Source organism: Asterias amurensis, chromosome 16, assembly GCF_032118995.1.
Source record: "Asterias amurensis chromosome 16, ASM3211899v1".
NCBI lineage: Eukaryota > Metazoa > Echinodermata > Asteroidea > Forcipulatida > Asteriidae > Asterias > Asterias amurensis.
In genome coordinates this window covers 5,197,527-5,214,703 of record NC_092663.1, presented here as the reverse complement: position 1 = coordinate 5,214,703, position 17,177 = coordinate 5,197,527, and the positions used below count along the sequence as shown (strand labels likewise).

The 17,177-nt window shown below is 35.8% G+C and overlaps 1 protein-coding gene across 1 annotated transcript; it reads right to left on the bottom strand.

Moving 5' to 3' along the window:
• Positions 1-2,063: 2,063 nt before the first annotated feature.
• Positions 2,064-17,034, bottom strand: LOC139949184 (integrin alpha-8-like). The gene is made up of 28 exons (XM_071947581.1): positions 17,031-17,034; positions 16,753-16,863; positions 16,487-16,584; positions 15,984-16,113; positions 15,445-15,512; positions 14,911-14,956; positions 14,552-14,718; positions 14,097-14,206; positions 13,438-13,540; positions 12,685-12,787; positions 12,448-12,536; positions 11,742-11,832; positions 11,424-11,469; positions 11,103-11,207; positions 10,813-10,868; positions 9,983-10,140; positions 9,699-9,842; positions 9,127-9,191; positions 8,069-8,216; positions 7,414-7,497; positions 7,171-7,250; positions 6,745-6,834; positions 6,329-6,443; positions 5,930-6,091; positions 4,718-4,954; positions 3,999-4,106; positions 3,692-3,829; positions 2,064-3,468 (listed from the first exon to the last, which is right to left on the bottom strand). Exons 1-28 carry the CDS (start codon positions 17,032-17,034, stop codon positions 3,370-3,372), a joined length of 2,955 nt encoding a protein of 984 aa, XP_071803682.1. The 3' UTR covers positions 2,064-3,369.
• Positions 17,035-17,177: the final 143 nt, after the last annotated feature.

The following is a 17,177-nucleotide window of genomic DNA, read 5'->3' as shown; positions in this document are numbered from 1 at the left end:
TTAAAATCAGTTGTCAACAAAGCCAATTATTGTTTATGTAAACTACTTCACATCTGCAAAAGTTAACGAATATTGGTTTCCTCGAAAACCAGTGTCTCTTTAAAATGATGTTAATATTAAATACATTCAATTTAATGTATTGTTACTATGGTAGAGTAACTTAACATGTCATGTCTAATAGTTGATCAAAAATTGTTCAGGAACCATGATAAAAATTGAAAACGTTTCTTATAAAACACATAAGAATTGGTCACGTTATATATTGTCGGGAGCCCGACAAAAACTAATTTTGAGCACTTTATTTCACTGCTACTAATAATTTGCGGACTTTTTCGAGCAACGGCTCAAACGTAAGCTTGTAACTTTCTCGACCCCCATCAAAATGCCTATTGAACTTTAAATCAAAACTTTTGGGTCAAATCGGCCAACAATCTGACATAGCATCTTTAAGTGGTGATTAATATTTGAGTTGAGCTAAAATATATAAAATTAATGGTTAATAGTAAAGTACTAATTATTATTATAAGATATTTGAATTGAGCTTTAAAATACTTGTTTTGGGGTGTAGTTTCCTCCTCTTGAAACCAGAGTCTTTTGAAAATTATTTGACTTTAACTTTAAATTTGATACTTTACGGCTAAAGTTTGCTTTACTTAAAACCAGCGTCTACTTTGAATGCTGAACAATGTATTTCAACTTGTGAATTGATCTTAAATACATTTTAAATACTCAAAATTGTTTCTATAAAACACTTCTAATATGTCATAGTTGAATAACCAGTGTTTATTTTAAGTGCGTAAATGCCTTAGATGAACTTAAACACATAAAATAAATGTTATCTAGTGAGTAACTTGACATGTATAATAGTTGATGAAGATGGTTTTTCTTCAAACCAGTGTTTTTTTTTAAGTCATGATTAATATTTCAATTGAACATAAGTATATAAATTTAATTGTTACTAGTAAATTACTTTATTAATCTAATAGTTGATAAAAAGTGCCTCTCTCATTATAGTGTCCCTTTCCAGTGATGATTAATATTTCATTAAATTTATTTTATGTTCTTGACTTGTATCTTTAGATACGTAAACTGTATTGCTACTCTGTATGCCTATGACTATTAATAATAATTGCTGGTAGTATTTTGTTTACCTAAATGTAAAATAATGTGATTTTCTCCTGTTTAATTACACTTGAGGGGTTTGCTGTGGATTGGAATTAGGTACAATGTAAAGTAAAGTGCTGAGTTGGAGAAAGGGTACAATGAAGTAGTTTAGTTTAGGTATACCGCCGTCATTTGAGCCACTGTTGTTCTAGGGGCATTTAACATAAGCCTATGGTTGCACCAAAAGTCAAGGGATAATTATTATAAGATACATGTTATTATAATGTGTGTAATGGTCTTTACAGGAGAACCACTGTCGGAGTCGGGAGTTGGTCTGTAGGTGTTGTGTGGAGGCACGTCAGAGTTTTGAGTTGTCCGTCATAGTGAGGTTAAACTGGAAGGGGCATCCTGGGAAACCTTTGCGTATGCGCCCATCCATTCGATGATCAATCGCCGGCCTTGACAATACAAGAGTATTCGTACATTGGAATCAAATATTGGTTGAAACACTATCTCAGACTGACAACTCACCACTCCGATGAAGGTTGTCCTCTAGAGAACACTTTTAACAAAAGATGAGGGGAAGTATGAACGCTGATGAAGAGGGTTATAAATACCTAGAACATGTTTAATGAAGAATTAAGATTTGGACTTGTACAAACGACAAAAAAAAAAAACATCAATGTTTGTTATTTCACCCCAAAACCGAGATTCTTTAATTAAGAAACATAATTTAACACGTTTACTGGTGTTTAAATTGTTTTAAGAATGATGTTTACAGAAACATTACATAATTGGCAAGACAAAAACTTGTTTAAGATCACAGCTTGTCATAAAACGTACACGTTCTAATGACAATGATAGTAGAAAAAACATCCCTTGAAATATTATTTCTGTCTGAAATGTCATATTTGATGAGAAATAAATAAAATAAATTTCCAGTTTGGTGTTTATTTTTCAGTGAGCATTTTATTCAAATTTTGTTTAAATCGCTGCAATGTAATGCGTAAACGGTTTTCACTATTTTCTCGTGACCCAGATGGCCGATCGTTATCAAACGTTTATGTCAGTATGTATGTGGTGGATTACATTGCAAATGACTCTTCTTGTGGAAGTGTTTTAACTCAATTGCATTGAACAAGGTTTTTGGTTTGGCTTGGACGTTCCGTTCCTTAATCACCGCTCTTGCATTTTGCTTTGCCTATTCTTACTTGTTGTGTAACCACTTGTACTAGCCAGCACAAAGTATTAGCATAGTTATTTGCTCACTTTACTTTCCACGTCACTGCAGTATTTTTATCCTGACCTATTGTAATGATCAACGACCCACTTCCATACAATGCCATTAAGCTTTGAACTACTGATATGTTTTTTTAAAGAGCTATTATCGTTTGTATTGACTGATTTCTTCTTCCATTTACATTTGTGATGTGAAAAAAAAACATAGGCTGTTGAACATGAAATGGGGCTAATATTTCTTGGACGAATGGAGCACTAGGCTACACATCAAACCAAGTTTGGCAATAATTATAACTATTATATTTACTACTATCTTAAAAGCTTAGAGTACGAAATTGTTCTACATTAGTCGCTTTTTATATAATGCGAAAGGAAAACAAGTTATTGAATTTGTAAAATCGTGAGCATCGAAACACCATGCTGCTGAGAGGTCTGGATGCTGGACTTCTCAATGCCTTTCACCATTTGTTTTTCATCATCACAATAATGACAATGTATTTGTATGAATCTACAAAGTTTTTTTATGTCGTATTTTACGGACGCGGTGCCTAATCCTAGGTCTGTCGAACTATAATATTCATTAAGGAGACGCGTTGTCTTCGGAATTGGCGCTTTGGGCGACGACTTTTTGGGGCTGCTTACTATGAAACATAAAAAGGTTGGAAAGATGAAGATCCGCCATTTTGAAATAAATTAATACACAATTTTAATTGGAATCCACGTAATGGTAGACAGTTTTAGCTTATAAAGTAAACAGAACAATGTACACAGTTCTGAGGGATAGGCCTATTTATGTGAATTAAGGTTCTACTTTTTAAACATCTTTCGAATCATATTCATTTGTATAGCACAAAGTGCCAAATTAAAGAAAGCGAGTAATATTTACAATAAAATCCAGAAAAGTTGTACATATTGTTATATTTCTTTTCCAAGTTTTTCTTTTAAGTGTACACAAAAAAATATCGTCATACAAAGACGACAATTAGTGTGTGCTCTGCTTAGTTTAAATGGTTTAGAAACCGCTGATCATTTCTTTTCAGGGACTAGAACATCATTCTGCCAATTCTCCTGGGCTGCTGCCTGAGGATCACCGGGAACGATCTTTTTCCTCTTGAAAAATCCAACCTGTAAAAACAAAACAAGGCGCAAGGATTGTATTGAATGCACTGGACACTATTGGTTAGAATTAAAAACAATTATCAGCATAACAAAATTATTTGATAAACAAGCAACATAGAGTTGTTGATAGTATGCAAAATATTGTTAGAAAACGACTTAAACTCTTAAAAAAAAAAAAAAAAAAAAAAAAAAAAAAAGTCTTAAAAATAGAAAGACAGTTTTGTTTAACCTTCCACATTATGAAGAAGATAATAGCTAGAAGTAGACCACCACCAATCACAGCAACAATATACGCCCACAGAGGAATATTAGTCACAGTGGGCCCTGGGATAACGGAATTACTCTGCCCAATTACTTGAGTTGAAACCTGTACACAAATAAGAATAAAGAACACACGTTAAATCACTGAAAAAGTTGCAATGCTGGGGGAGTTTTGGATACTCTAGGTGGAAGCAGACTCAGGTATACACACTTTACTTGGAAAAATGAGCAGTCTTTGGTGAAATAACGTCTATAGAAAGTTGTTTTGGACCTACCTCGGAATAAGCGACGGGGAACACATCGGGAAGAAGTGACTGCTTGTATGGCATCTCAAGCACAGTAGCAGTAGCCATCGACGTAATCAAAACTTCGCTGTAGGTGTTCTAAAGTAACAAACAGAATCAAAACCATCAACAACAACATCAAACAACAACAACATCAAACAACATCAACAAGGACGACGACGACGACGACAACAACGATGACAACAGTCACAATAACACAGGAAAAGGGGGAAAAGAAGAAAAGAGAGCATTGCAATTAAGTTGGTTATAATTATATTTATCAAAATGATCTCTGGTATTTATGCTAGAAATTGCTAATGAATTCATTTCACATTTTTACCATAGCACAACCTTTCATTAGAATTTGAAAAATAAACTGTTATGATTTATTGGAGTTGGGAAAGCCATACTTGTACTCAAAGCTGTGCTTGTGGCAACTTCCGACTTCTTCCGGAGTTACGTGAGCCTCGGTACATTGAGGTTTAGAATTGGGGTTCACGAGTCTCGGCATTATATACTGAAGTCCGGATCACATTACAGTGTTTTGTAGACAGACCTTAATAACCAGCCTCAGTCTGAACTTACACATCCAGGGTCAGGTCAACCCAGATTGGTTTGTTTTTCATTTGAATGTTTAGTTTGTTTGTTTGTCTTGGTGTTTTTGTCAAGACTTACCAATCAATTTTGAGTAACGTGCTTTACTTTATTACCTCAAAGAATGTTTTCTCATACATCCTTGATTTGATTCGAACAAACGCACTGTCTTTATCTGCACCAGCACCACTGGGTGCTACGACCGTGCACGTGATTGCAACACAAAATGACGACTTTGTATTACATCCGATTGTCTTAGCAGTTTGACTTTGGGGTATTGCTTCTGATGTTCCATCGTCGGCAGCCTGACGTCGCTTACGTGAACTGGTACCGTTGATGTTAACTGATTCCAGCTGAAAACATTCAAAACATTACCAAATATTACATTGGGACAAAGCTCAAAGCCCGTTTAAAAGAGGTTTGTGTGTAACTTGAATCTTTGACACCACTTAACCAGCAGGAACAAAGGCAATCTGTGCCACTCTCTGTTTTAAACCACGAGGGCTTTGGGAATAATACACCCCTTGGGAAAACCCGACGTGCTAAGGGGACGCCGAGGTCATGTACACGTATTGGCACAAAACACTAAACAGCTATCATCCAATGATGTTCGGCCTCAGTGAGGGCGCTTTTAGAGATTTTAATGTCATGAAGGGGGTAAATTATTTTCATTAAAGGCAGTGGACACTATTGGTAATTGTCAAAGACTAGCCTTCACAGTTGGTGTATCTCAACATATGTATAAAATAACAAACCTGTGAAAATTTGAGCTCAATCGGTCATCGAATTTGCGAGATAATAATGAAAGAAAAAACACCCTTTGTCACACGAAGTCCTGTGCGTTTAGATGGTTGATTTCGAGACCTCAAGTTCTAAACTTGAGGTCTTGAAATCAAATGCGTGGTAAAATACTTCTTTCTCGAAAACTATGGCACTTCAGAGGGAGCTGTTTCTCACAATGTTTTATACCATTAACCTCTCCCCATTACTCGTCACCAAGAAAGGTTTTATACTAATAATTATTTTGAGTAATTACCAATAGTGTCCACTGCCTTTAAAACTCATCAAATCTTCAAACAAACAAAAATGTTACTTCACAAATGCGCTCAAAGTAATTTGATATCTAGATAAGGTATAGGATAAACTAGCCTTAACGTCACACTTCGAGGCCAGGGAATTATGCCAGAGATCTCTGCCTTTAGCCTACGTCCATCACCGCCTTTGACCTCTTACATGGTCCTGAAGATTCGCAGTCAAACCCGACGTGCATGTGAATGTAAACCAGTTCATGTCTTTATCACTGTGGCTAAAAACATGGGACCACTCACCTCCAAGCCATCAGGATTCACACCGCCCTCTACCGTGCATGCCTCTCCAGTTCCGAGATTGGCACTGACCAGATACAGTAAGTAATCCCCGTCGGCATCTACAAGTGGCCAGAAGATTTTAACTTCTGTTTCTCCAATCTCGCTTGGTCCAAGATTTCGAAGCTGGAATAATTTAAGTGCTTGTTGTGAGCGGTTTTTAAGTTATAATGGGTCCATACAGATTAAAATTTGCCATCCCATACTTTCAATTTTTCAACCTCCGAGTAAAACCAGTTAAACAAACTGTTTTCAGAAATTTCACCATAACTAACTTTACAGAAATAGTATAGATTGACAGTTTTGTCGAGATCTCCCGAAAGGACGTCAAAAAGGCAATTTCCTTAAGACATAATTACTTACCATGTACAAGTGTTGCACTTCTGGCCCCACCTCCTGCTCTGTTTCAGGCTTATCTAATGAATCAATTTGGCTCTTATTTGGAAAGAAGAAAAGAACTTGCTGTGGTACAGATATCCTGCATCACAGAAACAGGATAATGTTATCTCAATTGTCAATTAATTCATGACTAACTACAGTGAAGTGCAAGAGAATTCTCAAATAATAATATTAAATTAATAATGTTCCTGGCTTTTCTGAAACAGTCGATACATTTGAATTATTTTGTGTCTGTCTTAAATAAAGGAATGTACAACACGTACATTCAAAAGCCCGATGTAATTTTCGCCAACCAAATATATACTTATCTTCTGTTTGTTTATTTGTTTTTGGATTTTTTGTTTCTTTGTTTGTTGATGGTTTGAAGACACAATACATACCCAAAAAGTGATAGCTCAGCTGCTGCATATACTCCGACGGTAACATTAGCATAGTTGTCTCCACTGATGTTCCTCGGTTCATAGTTATAACTAAAGGTTAAAACAAGAGTATCATTCGCAGACAAATCAAAACAAATGAAGATTCCTTATAACATGTGACATCTGTTGCTACCAGCAACAATTATGTCTTATTTCGCAATAAAAAGGCTCAAACTTATAATGATGGGTCGATTTCACAAACCGATACAATCCATCGTCAGACAAATTTTCAGTATAACCATGGTGATTTGTATTGTGACATCACACTTTACTTAGCAAATACGATTGATGTGCAGTTACGATCAATATAAAGCTCTTTGTGAATTTGGCCACAGGAATAAAAAAAAATCGTTTAAACTTCTGGTGGCTTTTGTTGACTTGGCTTACCTATTCACAGACATCCCGATTGTAAACATAGAAGCATCTCCTGACAATCCATCATTTCTTATAATCAGTCTAAAACTCACCTGGCAAAAACAAAAACAAGAAATGAAAATAAAAAAAACACAACCTCTGCAACATATTTTTAAAATTCCACCAATGAAGCAAAGGATAAAACCTTAAACTGAATGTTTTGTTTTTCTTTACGCAATGATTAAAAAAAATACGAATTTAAAGTTTTGTTCTTACTGTATGCTCCTCAGGAAGCGGGTTTCCAATGTCGCATTCCACTTCTCCGGTGTTTTCATCCGCCAGACACTCTACGGATAAATCCTAAATTAAATAAAAGCATTGTCAAATACCAATATTATCGCTTGGTGTATCTCAACATATGCATACAATAACAAACCTTTGAAAATTTGAGCTCAATTGGTCATCGAAGTTGCAAGAAAATAATGAAGAAAAAAAAACGCACTTGTGTGTGCTTTTATTAGATGCCGAACAAAATGTTTCAGGCCTTCATGTATACTTTTTTGTGTACAAAATTACTTCCTTTTAAAACTACGTTACTTCAGATGAGCCATTTCTATTCTACGTTACTTCAGAGGAGCCATTTCTATTTTTATTTTTAATATCCATCAAGAGGTCTCCAATGCTCGTTACCGAGTAAATTTTTATTTACCAACAGTGTCCAGTGCCTTTAAATTGAGGGTCTTATGTCGCATTTAAAAGAAAATTAAAAGCAAAACGATGGCTTTATTACAGAAAATATTCCCCCCATTACAAATTATAACAGGGAAGGTCAACCAGGGATGTTTTCTGAAATCCTTTGACAAAAATCAAGGCAAAACGCTGGCTTTATTACCGAAAATTTGAGCTCATTATTGAAGACAACAGGGTTTACCTTGGAGATCCTTTGGAGTCTGGCGAATGCTGCACCCTCTGGTAGGACAGCTGTAAAGGAGCTTTCGTAAGCGTCTTCACCATAGTTCGTGACATCAACGTCGATGCTTAGCTCCCAGTCATCACCCAATGCCACTAGATCAGTAGTGCTATTGGAAGAATTTTTTTAATACAATTTCAACACTTAAAGGGTAAATGATACCTCTGTAAATTCAGCCATGACATGAACCCCTATCATACTGTGAATGAAAATGTCTTTAAAAAATATAGCTGTAGACAATCAGCTTCATTATAAGTTGTAACGTTTATGAGACAAAGGGTGAAAAACAAAGAGCATAGTTTTCAGGAGACATGTTTTCATGCTAAATAATGTTCGTCTGTTGAGATTATTTTCGTGAAATTGTTTTACTCATTTCTCAAAAACTACAGCACCTCAGCAAGTAAATTTTTGAGGGAATCTTTATATCAACTTAAAGGCAGTGGACACTATTGGAAATTGTCAAAGACTAGCCTTCACAGTTGGTGTATCTCAGCATACGCATAAAATAACAAACCTGTGAAATTTTTAGCTCAATCGGTTATCGAACTTGCGAGATAATAATGAAAGAAAAAACACCCTTGTCATACGAAGTTGTGTACGTTTAGATGGTTGGTTTCGAGACCACAAGTTCTATATCTGAGGTCTCGAAATCAAATTCGTTGAAAATTACTTCTTTCTCGAAAACTATGGCACTTCAGAGGGAACAGTTTCTTACAATGTTTTATACCATCAACCTGTCCCTATTACTCGTCACCAAGAAAGATTTTATGCTAATAATTATTTTGAGTAATTACCAATAATGTCCACTGCCTTTAAACCGTGTAAGTTTAATCTGCGGATCTTTGTGTTTTGTGTTGTACAAACAGTACCTTAACCTTTTATAGTTACTTTAAAGGTTAAAGGTTAAAGGTTAAAGTTACCACATATGTAAGAACAGTCAACAATCAAAGGAATTCAATAAATTCATAAATACTTTTTGAACAAATTGAGTAGCAATTGTTTAAAAAAAAAATACTAACGTTTTAGCGGTCAGCAGGAGGTCTGGAACACACAAGTAATTCTTACATGTATTTTGTATCAACAGCTGTGTGTATAAACAAAAGTATGATTAAGACAATTGTATATTGGCAGTAGGATTCTGGCTGCTCGTCTTTATCTCTTTATGTTTTAAATGATAGATGTGCAAAGGTGTACATTGTTCAACACATTCGACCTTTAACACAATGGCAACACCAGGGTTTATGGACAAGTTTACTTGGTATACTTGGCACAAGTGAGCTTAAAAAAACAAACTTTTCATTGTCCTAGTTCTAATTTAAATTTTTGGTAAAACAATACCAAGTTTATAAGCAACAGTTAAAATAACGATTTAACAATAAATGTACAGATAAAACTTAATATATTTGTAAGTGTTATTATTTTACGAGACAACATGTGGCATAATAGAACAAAAAGGAGCCACACAAAAAGTAGACTTAACAGAAATACAGTGCAGAGTTCTACATGACCGTCTGCTATAATTAGTGTCACAGGCTCATATTGTCATATTATGTTTAAATATTTATCATCAGAGAAATTAAATCCAACTCACGGGTTCCACATAAACAGGCACTGGAAGTTCATTTAGAATTGGTTGCACTTCCGAGTTAACAGGATCCATGGGGTTAGTCATCGAAGAAGCAAGTTCATAGGTTAGACGAACACTTATAGGGAAGTTCTTCTCTTGAATAACAATCTAAAGATAGTACAAAATCATTACTAAGGCGCCCAGTTGCAGAGTGAAAAAAAACTGGGCTTACAAAACTAAGTTTATCATCAAATAACGAAAACAGATAAACAAACTTCCATGGCCGTAGATTGAAATGTAACTTTTACCTTGACATAGGCTAGATGTTTCTGACACTTGAAGCTGTCATCTTTAATGAGTTGAATTGTTCGAGTAAGCTTGGATGACTCCAAATTGTTTTCCTGAACGAATGCTGCTCGATCGGTGGTCGTTAAACTGACGTCTAATTCTAGACTGTACTGGACATCTGGAGAAAGGCAGTGAGGTTTTACCTTTATCGATAAACACTATTCAAAGATTTGGTCACTTGCATAATAAAAATATGTGCTTGTATAGCGCTTTTCTAAAGAACATGATCATAGCGTTTTACAGCGAAACAATAATAATTGGTTCTTATAGCGAAGATAAATGAAGAAGATTTTTTTTTTTTTTTTTTTTTTAACGTTATATTATCCCTTTTCAACAAGCTTATATTTTAGATAGACTTGTAGACAGGTCGTTAAATGTTTGTCTTGATGAAAGGGATGAAGATGTTCTCATGAGACTGCTGAACCTTGCTAGGTGGGGAGCCAGCAGTCTCGCGCGAGAGCAGTGATCTTGCGAGAACAGTCTTCAGCTACCACGACATTAACGACTTGCCACAAGTCTAAGTAGGCAGTTTCTGGTGAGTATACAATTTAAAGGTGTGTATAATTATCGCCACGGGGTAACTCCAACTCAAGACTGTCTCAGCCCTTTGCAGGTTCCAATTCATAAACACATCTGAGTGAAGAAAACCAAGTGTTGCTTGGTGCTTTGCTCATCAAGTACATGTTGCATGAATGTGAATCGAACCATTCACCAACGATTCAAACCATCAACACTTGAGTAAAATATAATATTGCTATTAAGATAACGTTAAACGATTTTCTCAGCTTACCGATATCGTCTGGTATTCCTATCCCTCTTGTTGAGAAACATGCAGTCACATTGAAGCTAGAATTAACATCAAAGTAAACATTCAGTTAAACATTTTAACATACAGGAACTCAGGCCTCGAGAAGAACTCTGCTAAGGTCGTTACTTCATGTTTCTTTGTGTTGTCACCTATAGCCTTCGAGGAGACTCTGCTAGGGTCGAAACGTCAGACTTATAATACGATAGGTCCTTTTGGTTTGAAAACAGTTTGTAACAGCTAAGTCTATTTTCTTAAAATTGCACTAAACTTACCTCGTTGCTATTCTCCCTGTTGGTAATCTGTAATCTTTGACATCAAGATTAATCTGTTCTGGTTCAAAGCTCAATGTTTTCTGAACTTTTACAATCGGTCGTGCCCTGAATGAAATATATATAAAAAAGGAAGATTCAAATATTATGCGATCATGTGTACCAATGTTGCTTTTATATTCTTCGACTTCGAGTTATATCGACAACTTGAAAAATAAGAAAAGAGAGAAGAATTTTGATTAGTACAAGAATGGCGCATATCAAATACGAAAAAAAAAATAATAAATAAATAATGCAAAGATCCAGAAGGGTTTCTTAATTTACCTGACAAGCACAGCGGTAGACGATACAGACGCTCCAACCATCATATCTGTAAAAGACAACAAATCAGTATCTTTCTACTTATAAAGCATTTAAACATCTTTTAAATTACGAGGTTTTAAAATAATGATGGCATAATACAGATAAGTAAGGTTATAAATTATAAAGTCATCTTTTAGGTGAGTTTTAGCGCTTTGTAAAATCGAGCGAGAATTATAGGCGGATCTCCGTATTTCGTTTTGATATCTTAAATGCATTCAATTAAATCAATTTATTTTTTGATAAAACTGTGATTCATTTTGAATTGTACATAATACTCGCCTTTGTATTCGTTACCATCCATGTCCATCCCACCAGTTAGTGACGTTCCAAATGATTTTATATTCAAGCCGAAATCAGACGGTCGTAAGATCTAGGCAATATAAAAAAGGCTCTTTAAGAAGCAATTCAATTAAATAATTTGTGCCTCTAGGTCATTACGGAACCTAATTGACGAGATCAACAAATCCCATGAATGTTAATATCAGTATGTGTTATAAGAAGAAAACAAATTTTTAAACATAATTTGAAGATGGAAGTTTAAAAACGTGAACAATTGTTGTAAAATCTTTTAAAAATTAGAGAGAGGGTCCCGTCTGAATTTATGTTATTTTTTTTTAACATAACTATTATTATAAAGTTTTGTTCGCGTGATAACTTAAAAAAAACATTGACCAATAAAAGAAACAGTTATGCCATTAAAATGAATATATAAACTGTTTGTGAAAAAATCAAATAACTAGGATGAGATTCGAACCTACGATCTTTGCAAATGTCGGCCTCGAATCCCACGCGAGTGATTTGCCGGTGGATCATATTTTTACAAAACAGGGGAAAGTAGGCTACTAATACTTACACAACAGCAAAACTAACATCTACATCCAATTACTATTGTTTTTTTTTGTTTTTTTTGTTTTTTTTAGTATTAATTATTAAGAATAAGTGTTTACAGGAAATGTTTAAATGATTTTATCGCATATTGTTCTACCTGGGAGACAGCCTGCTTGATTCCCTTTCGCCGCCCCTGATAAATGTAGACGATTCCGTCATCGGCATACGGAGCTCCAACGGCAATATCTAAAGACAAGAAATCAACAATTATAATTGTTTTGGAGAATATAAAGTGGGAATGGAAGAGAGAAACAAATTATATTGTATATTTTCACATGCATCTAAATGTACAAAAACTGGAATATAAAGTCAGGGAAACATATGTTTGAGTTACCATTGAAATCGTCGTAGTTGATGTCTCCTAGTGCAGCAATACTGAATCCAAATTGACCTCCTGGGTGGGTACCAGTCAATGTGTCAGTTTCCGTGAATTCACCCTGAGGAAAATAAAAGAGAACGTTTTTGAAACTGCACAGAAGATAATAATGTACTAACATCCGTCACCCAGTGACGCTCAAGGTCCTTAAAGGCAGTGGACACTATTGGTAATTACTCAAAATAGTTGTTAGAATAAAACCTTAATAGGTAACAAGTAATGGGGAGAGGTTGATGGTATAACACATTGTGAGAAACGACACCCTCTGAAGTGCCATAGTTTTCGAGAAAGAAGTAATTTTCAACGAATTTGATTTCGACACCTCAGATTTAGAACTTGAGGTCTCGAAATCAACCATCTAAACGCACACAACTTCGTGTGACAAGGGTGTTTTTTCTTTCATTATTATCTCGCAAGTTCGATAACCGATTGAGCTCAATTTTTCACAGGTTTGTTATTTTATGCATATGTTGAGATACATCAACTGTGAAGGCTAGTGTTGACAGTTACCAATAATGTCCACTGCCTTTAAAGTCATTCAGTATTTTCTTCCAATGATTTGTGGAGTTATACTTGTGTTTGAAGTTTGAGAACTAATCATTCAAATTACATGGCAACATGAAATGTAATGCGAATATTACAATCAATTTGTGACTAAAATAAAACAAATTAGTAAGTAACTTGGCTTTAATTAACTTTATATATACTTACCAGTGCATTTTGGAGGTAGACGTGCACTTGGCCGACCTCCCATCTTTCAATTAGACTATCTGGATCCACATACATAGGCGCTCCGATAATCAAATCGTCCAATCTATCAATAACAAATAAAGTCAATCAAATTCAACATATCAATTTTTGTTTGTTCAATAAACATGAAATTATTTTAAAGGAAATGCGATATTTCTTGGAGCCTTATAGGTAACTTCACTTAGAAAGGAAGGCACCCCATTGTGCGTAGAAACACCTGTTGCAAATTACATTGTACGCTTGATTCCAACAAGAGTTAATCAATATTGTAACAATAAAAGTCCAATATTGGCTTAGAAAAATGTTTTGTATGTCGTCATAATGGAATGTTGATTCATCTGATAATTGTTTCGTATGGATTCGGTATGTATGCCTACCTGTTCATAGAACGTGAAAGAATAACTGCAGTGTTGGAAGGGCTTTATCTGTTGTATTGTTTGTTTGTTGGGGTGTTGGATGTGGGTTTTGTTTCACCACAAGCAACCATTTAGTCTTTCTACTCTTAATACAATAAGTGCATTTTCATCATGAGAAATGCAATCGCTCCGGTTGCCTGTATAACTTTTGGCGCCCTGTTGTGACAAAAAAAAAAAGACTTATAAAAAAACATGAATACAAACCCGTCATTGTTGACATCTGTGGCTACTAAAGCATGACCGAAGTAGGCAGCAACCTGCGACCCAACAATTTCAATATCAGTAGCAGTCAAGTCCTCGTTCCATACTGACACCTGCATCAGGAAATAAGACACGGCAAGGTGTTAATATCTTAAAACTCCCTGGTCAAATAAATTGACTCGGATTAAGGGTCCCACAGGAGGCTTGATTCAATCCGGGTCAGGCTGACCCCCGTAGTATAATTTAAACACAGATTGTGCGTAATGTTGACACGTTTCCTGGTCAAAATGGTCCTGTAGCATGCACTGCAGTTGTTGCCTGTATAAGTTGGCTGTATAAGTTGCCTGGTGTGACAAGGCCCTTAGGGTAAAACCATAATAAAAAAAACAATTGAATGACCAACTAACAAATTTAATTCTTACGAAACCATACAACATTTATTTGAACAGTTTTCTTACCACTCCAAGCAGTCCTTCGCCGCGGGGTGCACTCGCGGCATACACCCCAGTCGGGCCGAATCTACCAGTGACGACAGAGTAACCGCGATAGAAATTATCAAAGGTTATATCACGTTCTGGGGTGAATTGCACATCTGATGAGTTGAGGGCGACAGATATCACTTGGCCTGATGACAAAAGAACAAGATGTTAGGTATAACCTTAGAGACACTGGACACATTTGGCAGTTGTCACAGTCTTTGTTTAAAAACAATTAAAGTAACGTTGTACTTTTTGTGGTAGTAAAACTGCAGGGGTCAAAATGTATAACGAAGGCGGCCCGATTCGAAAAAATAATAAAAATAATAATATTGTTTTACCTTGGAAGTAGAAGCTTCCGGGCCCACCAAGAATCAATTGTAGATCCTGAAATGTCAGAAGACAAATATTTAAGTTTTAAGAAGTCGTCATCCTAAAAAAATTGGTTTCCTATACAGTTCTTCAATTCAATTCAATACTCTTGCGACAGTATAAATCGATGCAGAGATGTTTTAGAGCATCGAATTCAAGTTCAGATAGTTAAGTCATCGAAGTGTGTGTTCGAATCCCGGTCATGACACTTATGTCCTTTTAGCAAGATGATTTACTATAATTGCTTCTCTCCCCCTAGGATATAATTGAGTACCTGCGAGGGTAGAGTTGATATTTTTGCGTATGAAAAAAAAAACCTGGAGCGCCACTGTATTTTAGGGCTGTATCCCCATGGGGCTGAGAAAGATTAAAGGAATGGTATGGCCCAATGACCAGGTCCCTCTAAACTTAAAGCGCATTGAGATGATAACAGTGTGAAATGCGCTGAATAAGACCAAAGTTATTCTTTTTAATTGTTGATTATAGAGGCGAAGGAAACTTACCTCTGTGAAAGCTGCACTGAATCCAGCTTCACATGCACTTGTTTTATGAACCCCCGGCTGACGTGGATCTATTATTAACAACAGGTGAGAACAATTTTATGGAATGTGTAGAAAATGTACTTGTGTATGCAAGTGTACCCTAAACAATGCTAACAGCTACTCCTTATAAGGGGCTACAAGATTAAAACAAAACTTAAGATGATGAAAGTAAACGAAAAGGCGATATAGGGCGCTCGTCTCTGACAAACATGTTATGTCTGTTTCTATACAAACAATTACAGATTTTTCTTCTTTTTTCTTCCACTTTCATCGTTTGCAACCAAGGTGCAGTTTGTGTCATCGTAAGACCCAACTCCCAAGGTCATTTCATTTCCAGATCACACAATTATTTCACAATCAAACTGACTTTTTATCAGATGTCGGAAAGCTAAGATCGTGATTTTTTTAATTTATCTTCTAGATTCACTTGTTCCAATAAATGATGTAATATGATACATTTTGCCTCACATATAATTCCTCCGAACCCACACAACCCGTACCTATGCACGGCGTAAACTCTTCGATGTCCCCGAAGTTGTTGGTCGCAGTGAAACATGCACCAGCGGGATACCGTCGAGAGTCTGGAGACGCAAAGTTGGTTAACGACCATACTCTCCGTGGAGCACATGCCTAAACATAATATTTATATAATCTATTATTAACACATTTAATGCTGTTGTTCATTCCTAATACTTCCGGGTAGGATCTGACTTGTATCCGAGTCCCATTTCGGCCTGGGCCATTTTCAGGGTCAAGAGGACCGGAATCTGATTCAAATTTCCCAGTAATGGCTCAAACTGACGCAAAATCCGAAATAAAATCCAAATTCTAACCTCTTTCACGGTTAGCTTGACCCAAAATGGGTCAGTTCCACCAGCAGGGATCTATACTACGCTCAATTCCTCGCCTCTTTTGAAAGAATTATAATTTCCTTTTAAACTGTTTTAAAGACATTTCTTTTAACAAACTAAATAGCTTGAAAGTTGTGACAAAATACTCGTACCACCACGACACCATCAGGACCAGAGCTTTGTAACGTCGCTCCAAAAAACTGATGTGACTTGCTACCATCTTGTAGCCCGGCATCGTTCATAGGATGACCTTATAGGAAGATAAAACAAAATCGTGAATGTTGTAATGAGTCTAGCTACAAATAAGTCTTGGCCCAAGACGTTTAATCAGTGTAATCTTGTTTTATTTCCTATGTATATGTTTGATTTGAATGCCGAATAAAGTATAAGAATAATAATAACAAAGTGTATAGCGAACCTGTGGTGTCAAAATCAATCTGTCGACAGTCTCCGGCCCATACAGGGCAACGGTAGACGGCACCTCCTTTATTCACGTCGGGTTGGGAGGTTTGGGCTCTCGGTGCCCCAACTGTGATAAGAACATCAATACTAAGCGTATAATTACTATCAAACACCAAAGATCTGGTGAACAACTAAACCTTGGCTGCCGGTGTGGCAGGATAATCTAGTTTGTTTGTGTTGACATTTATCCTTCGAGAAACACCGTGCTAAAGGGGCGAAACGTTAGGCAATTACCCATTTTTGATTTATTATTGTCAAAACTCTTTTATAATGTGGTTGTTTCTTTCCTTGCCCCTTATAAACGAAAAATTGTGCATTTTTTTGTTGTTGTATTGTGTGGTTAATGTCTACCTATTCTTAATATATAATTATATACATACA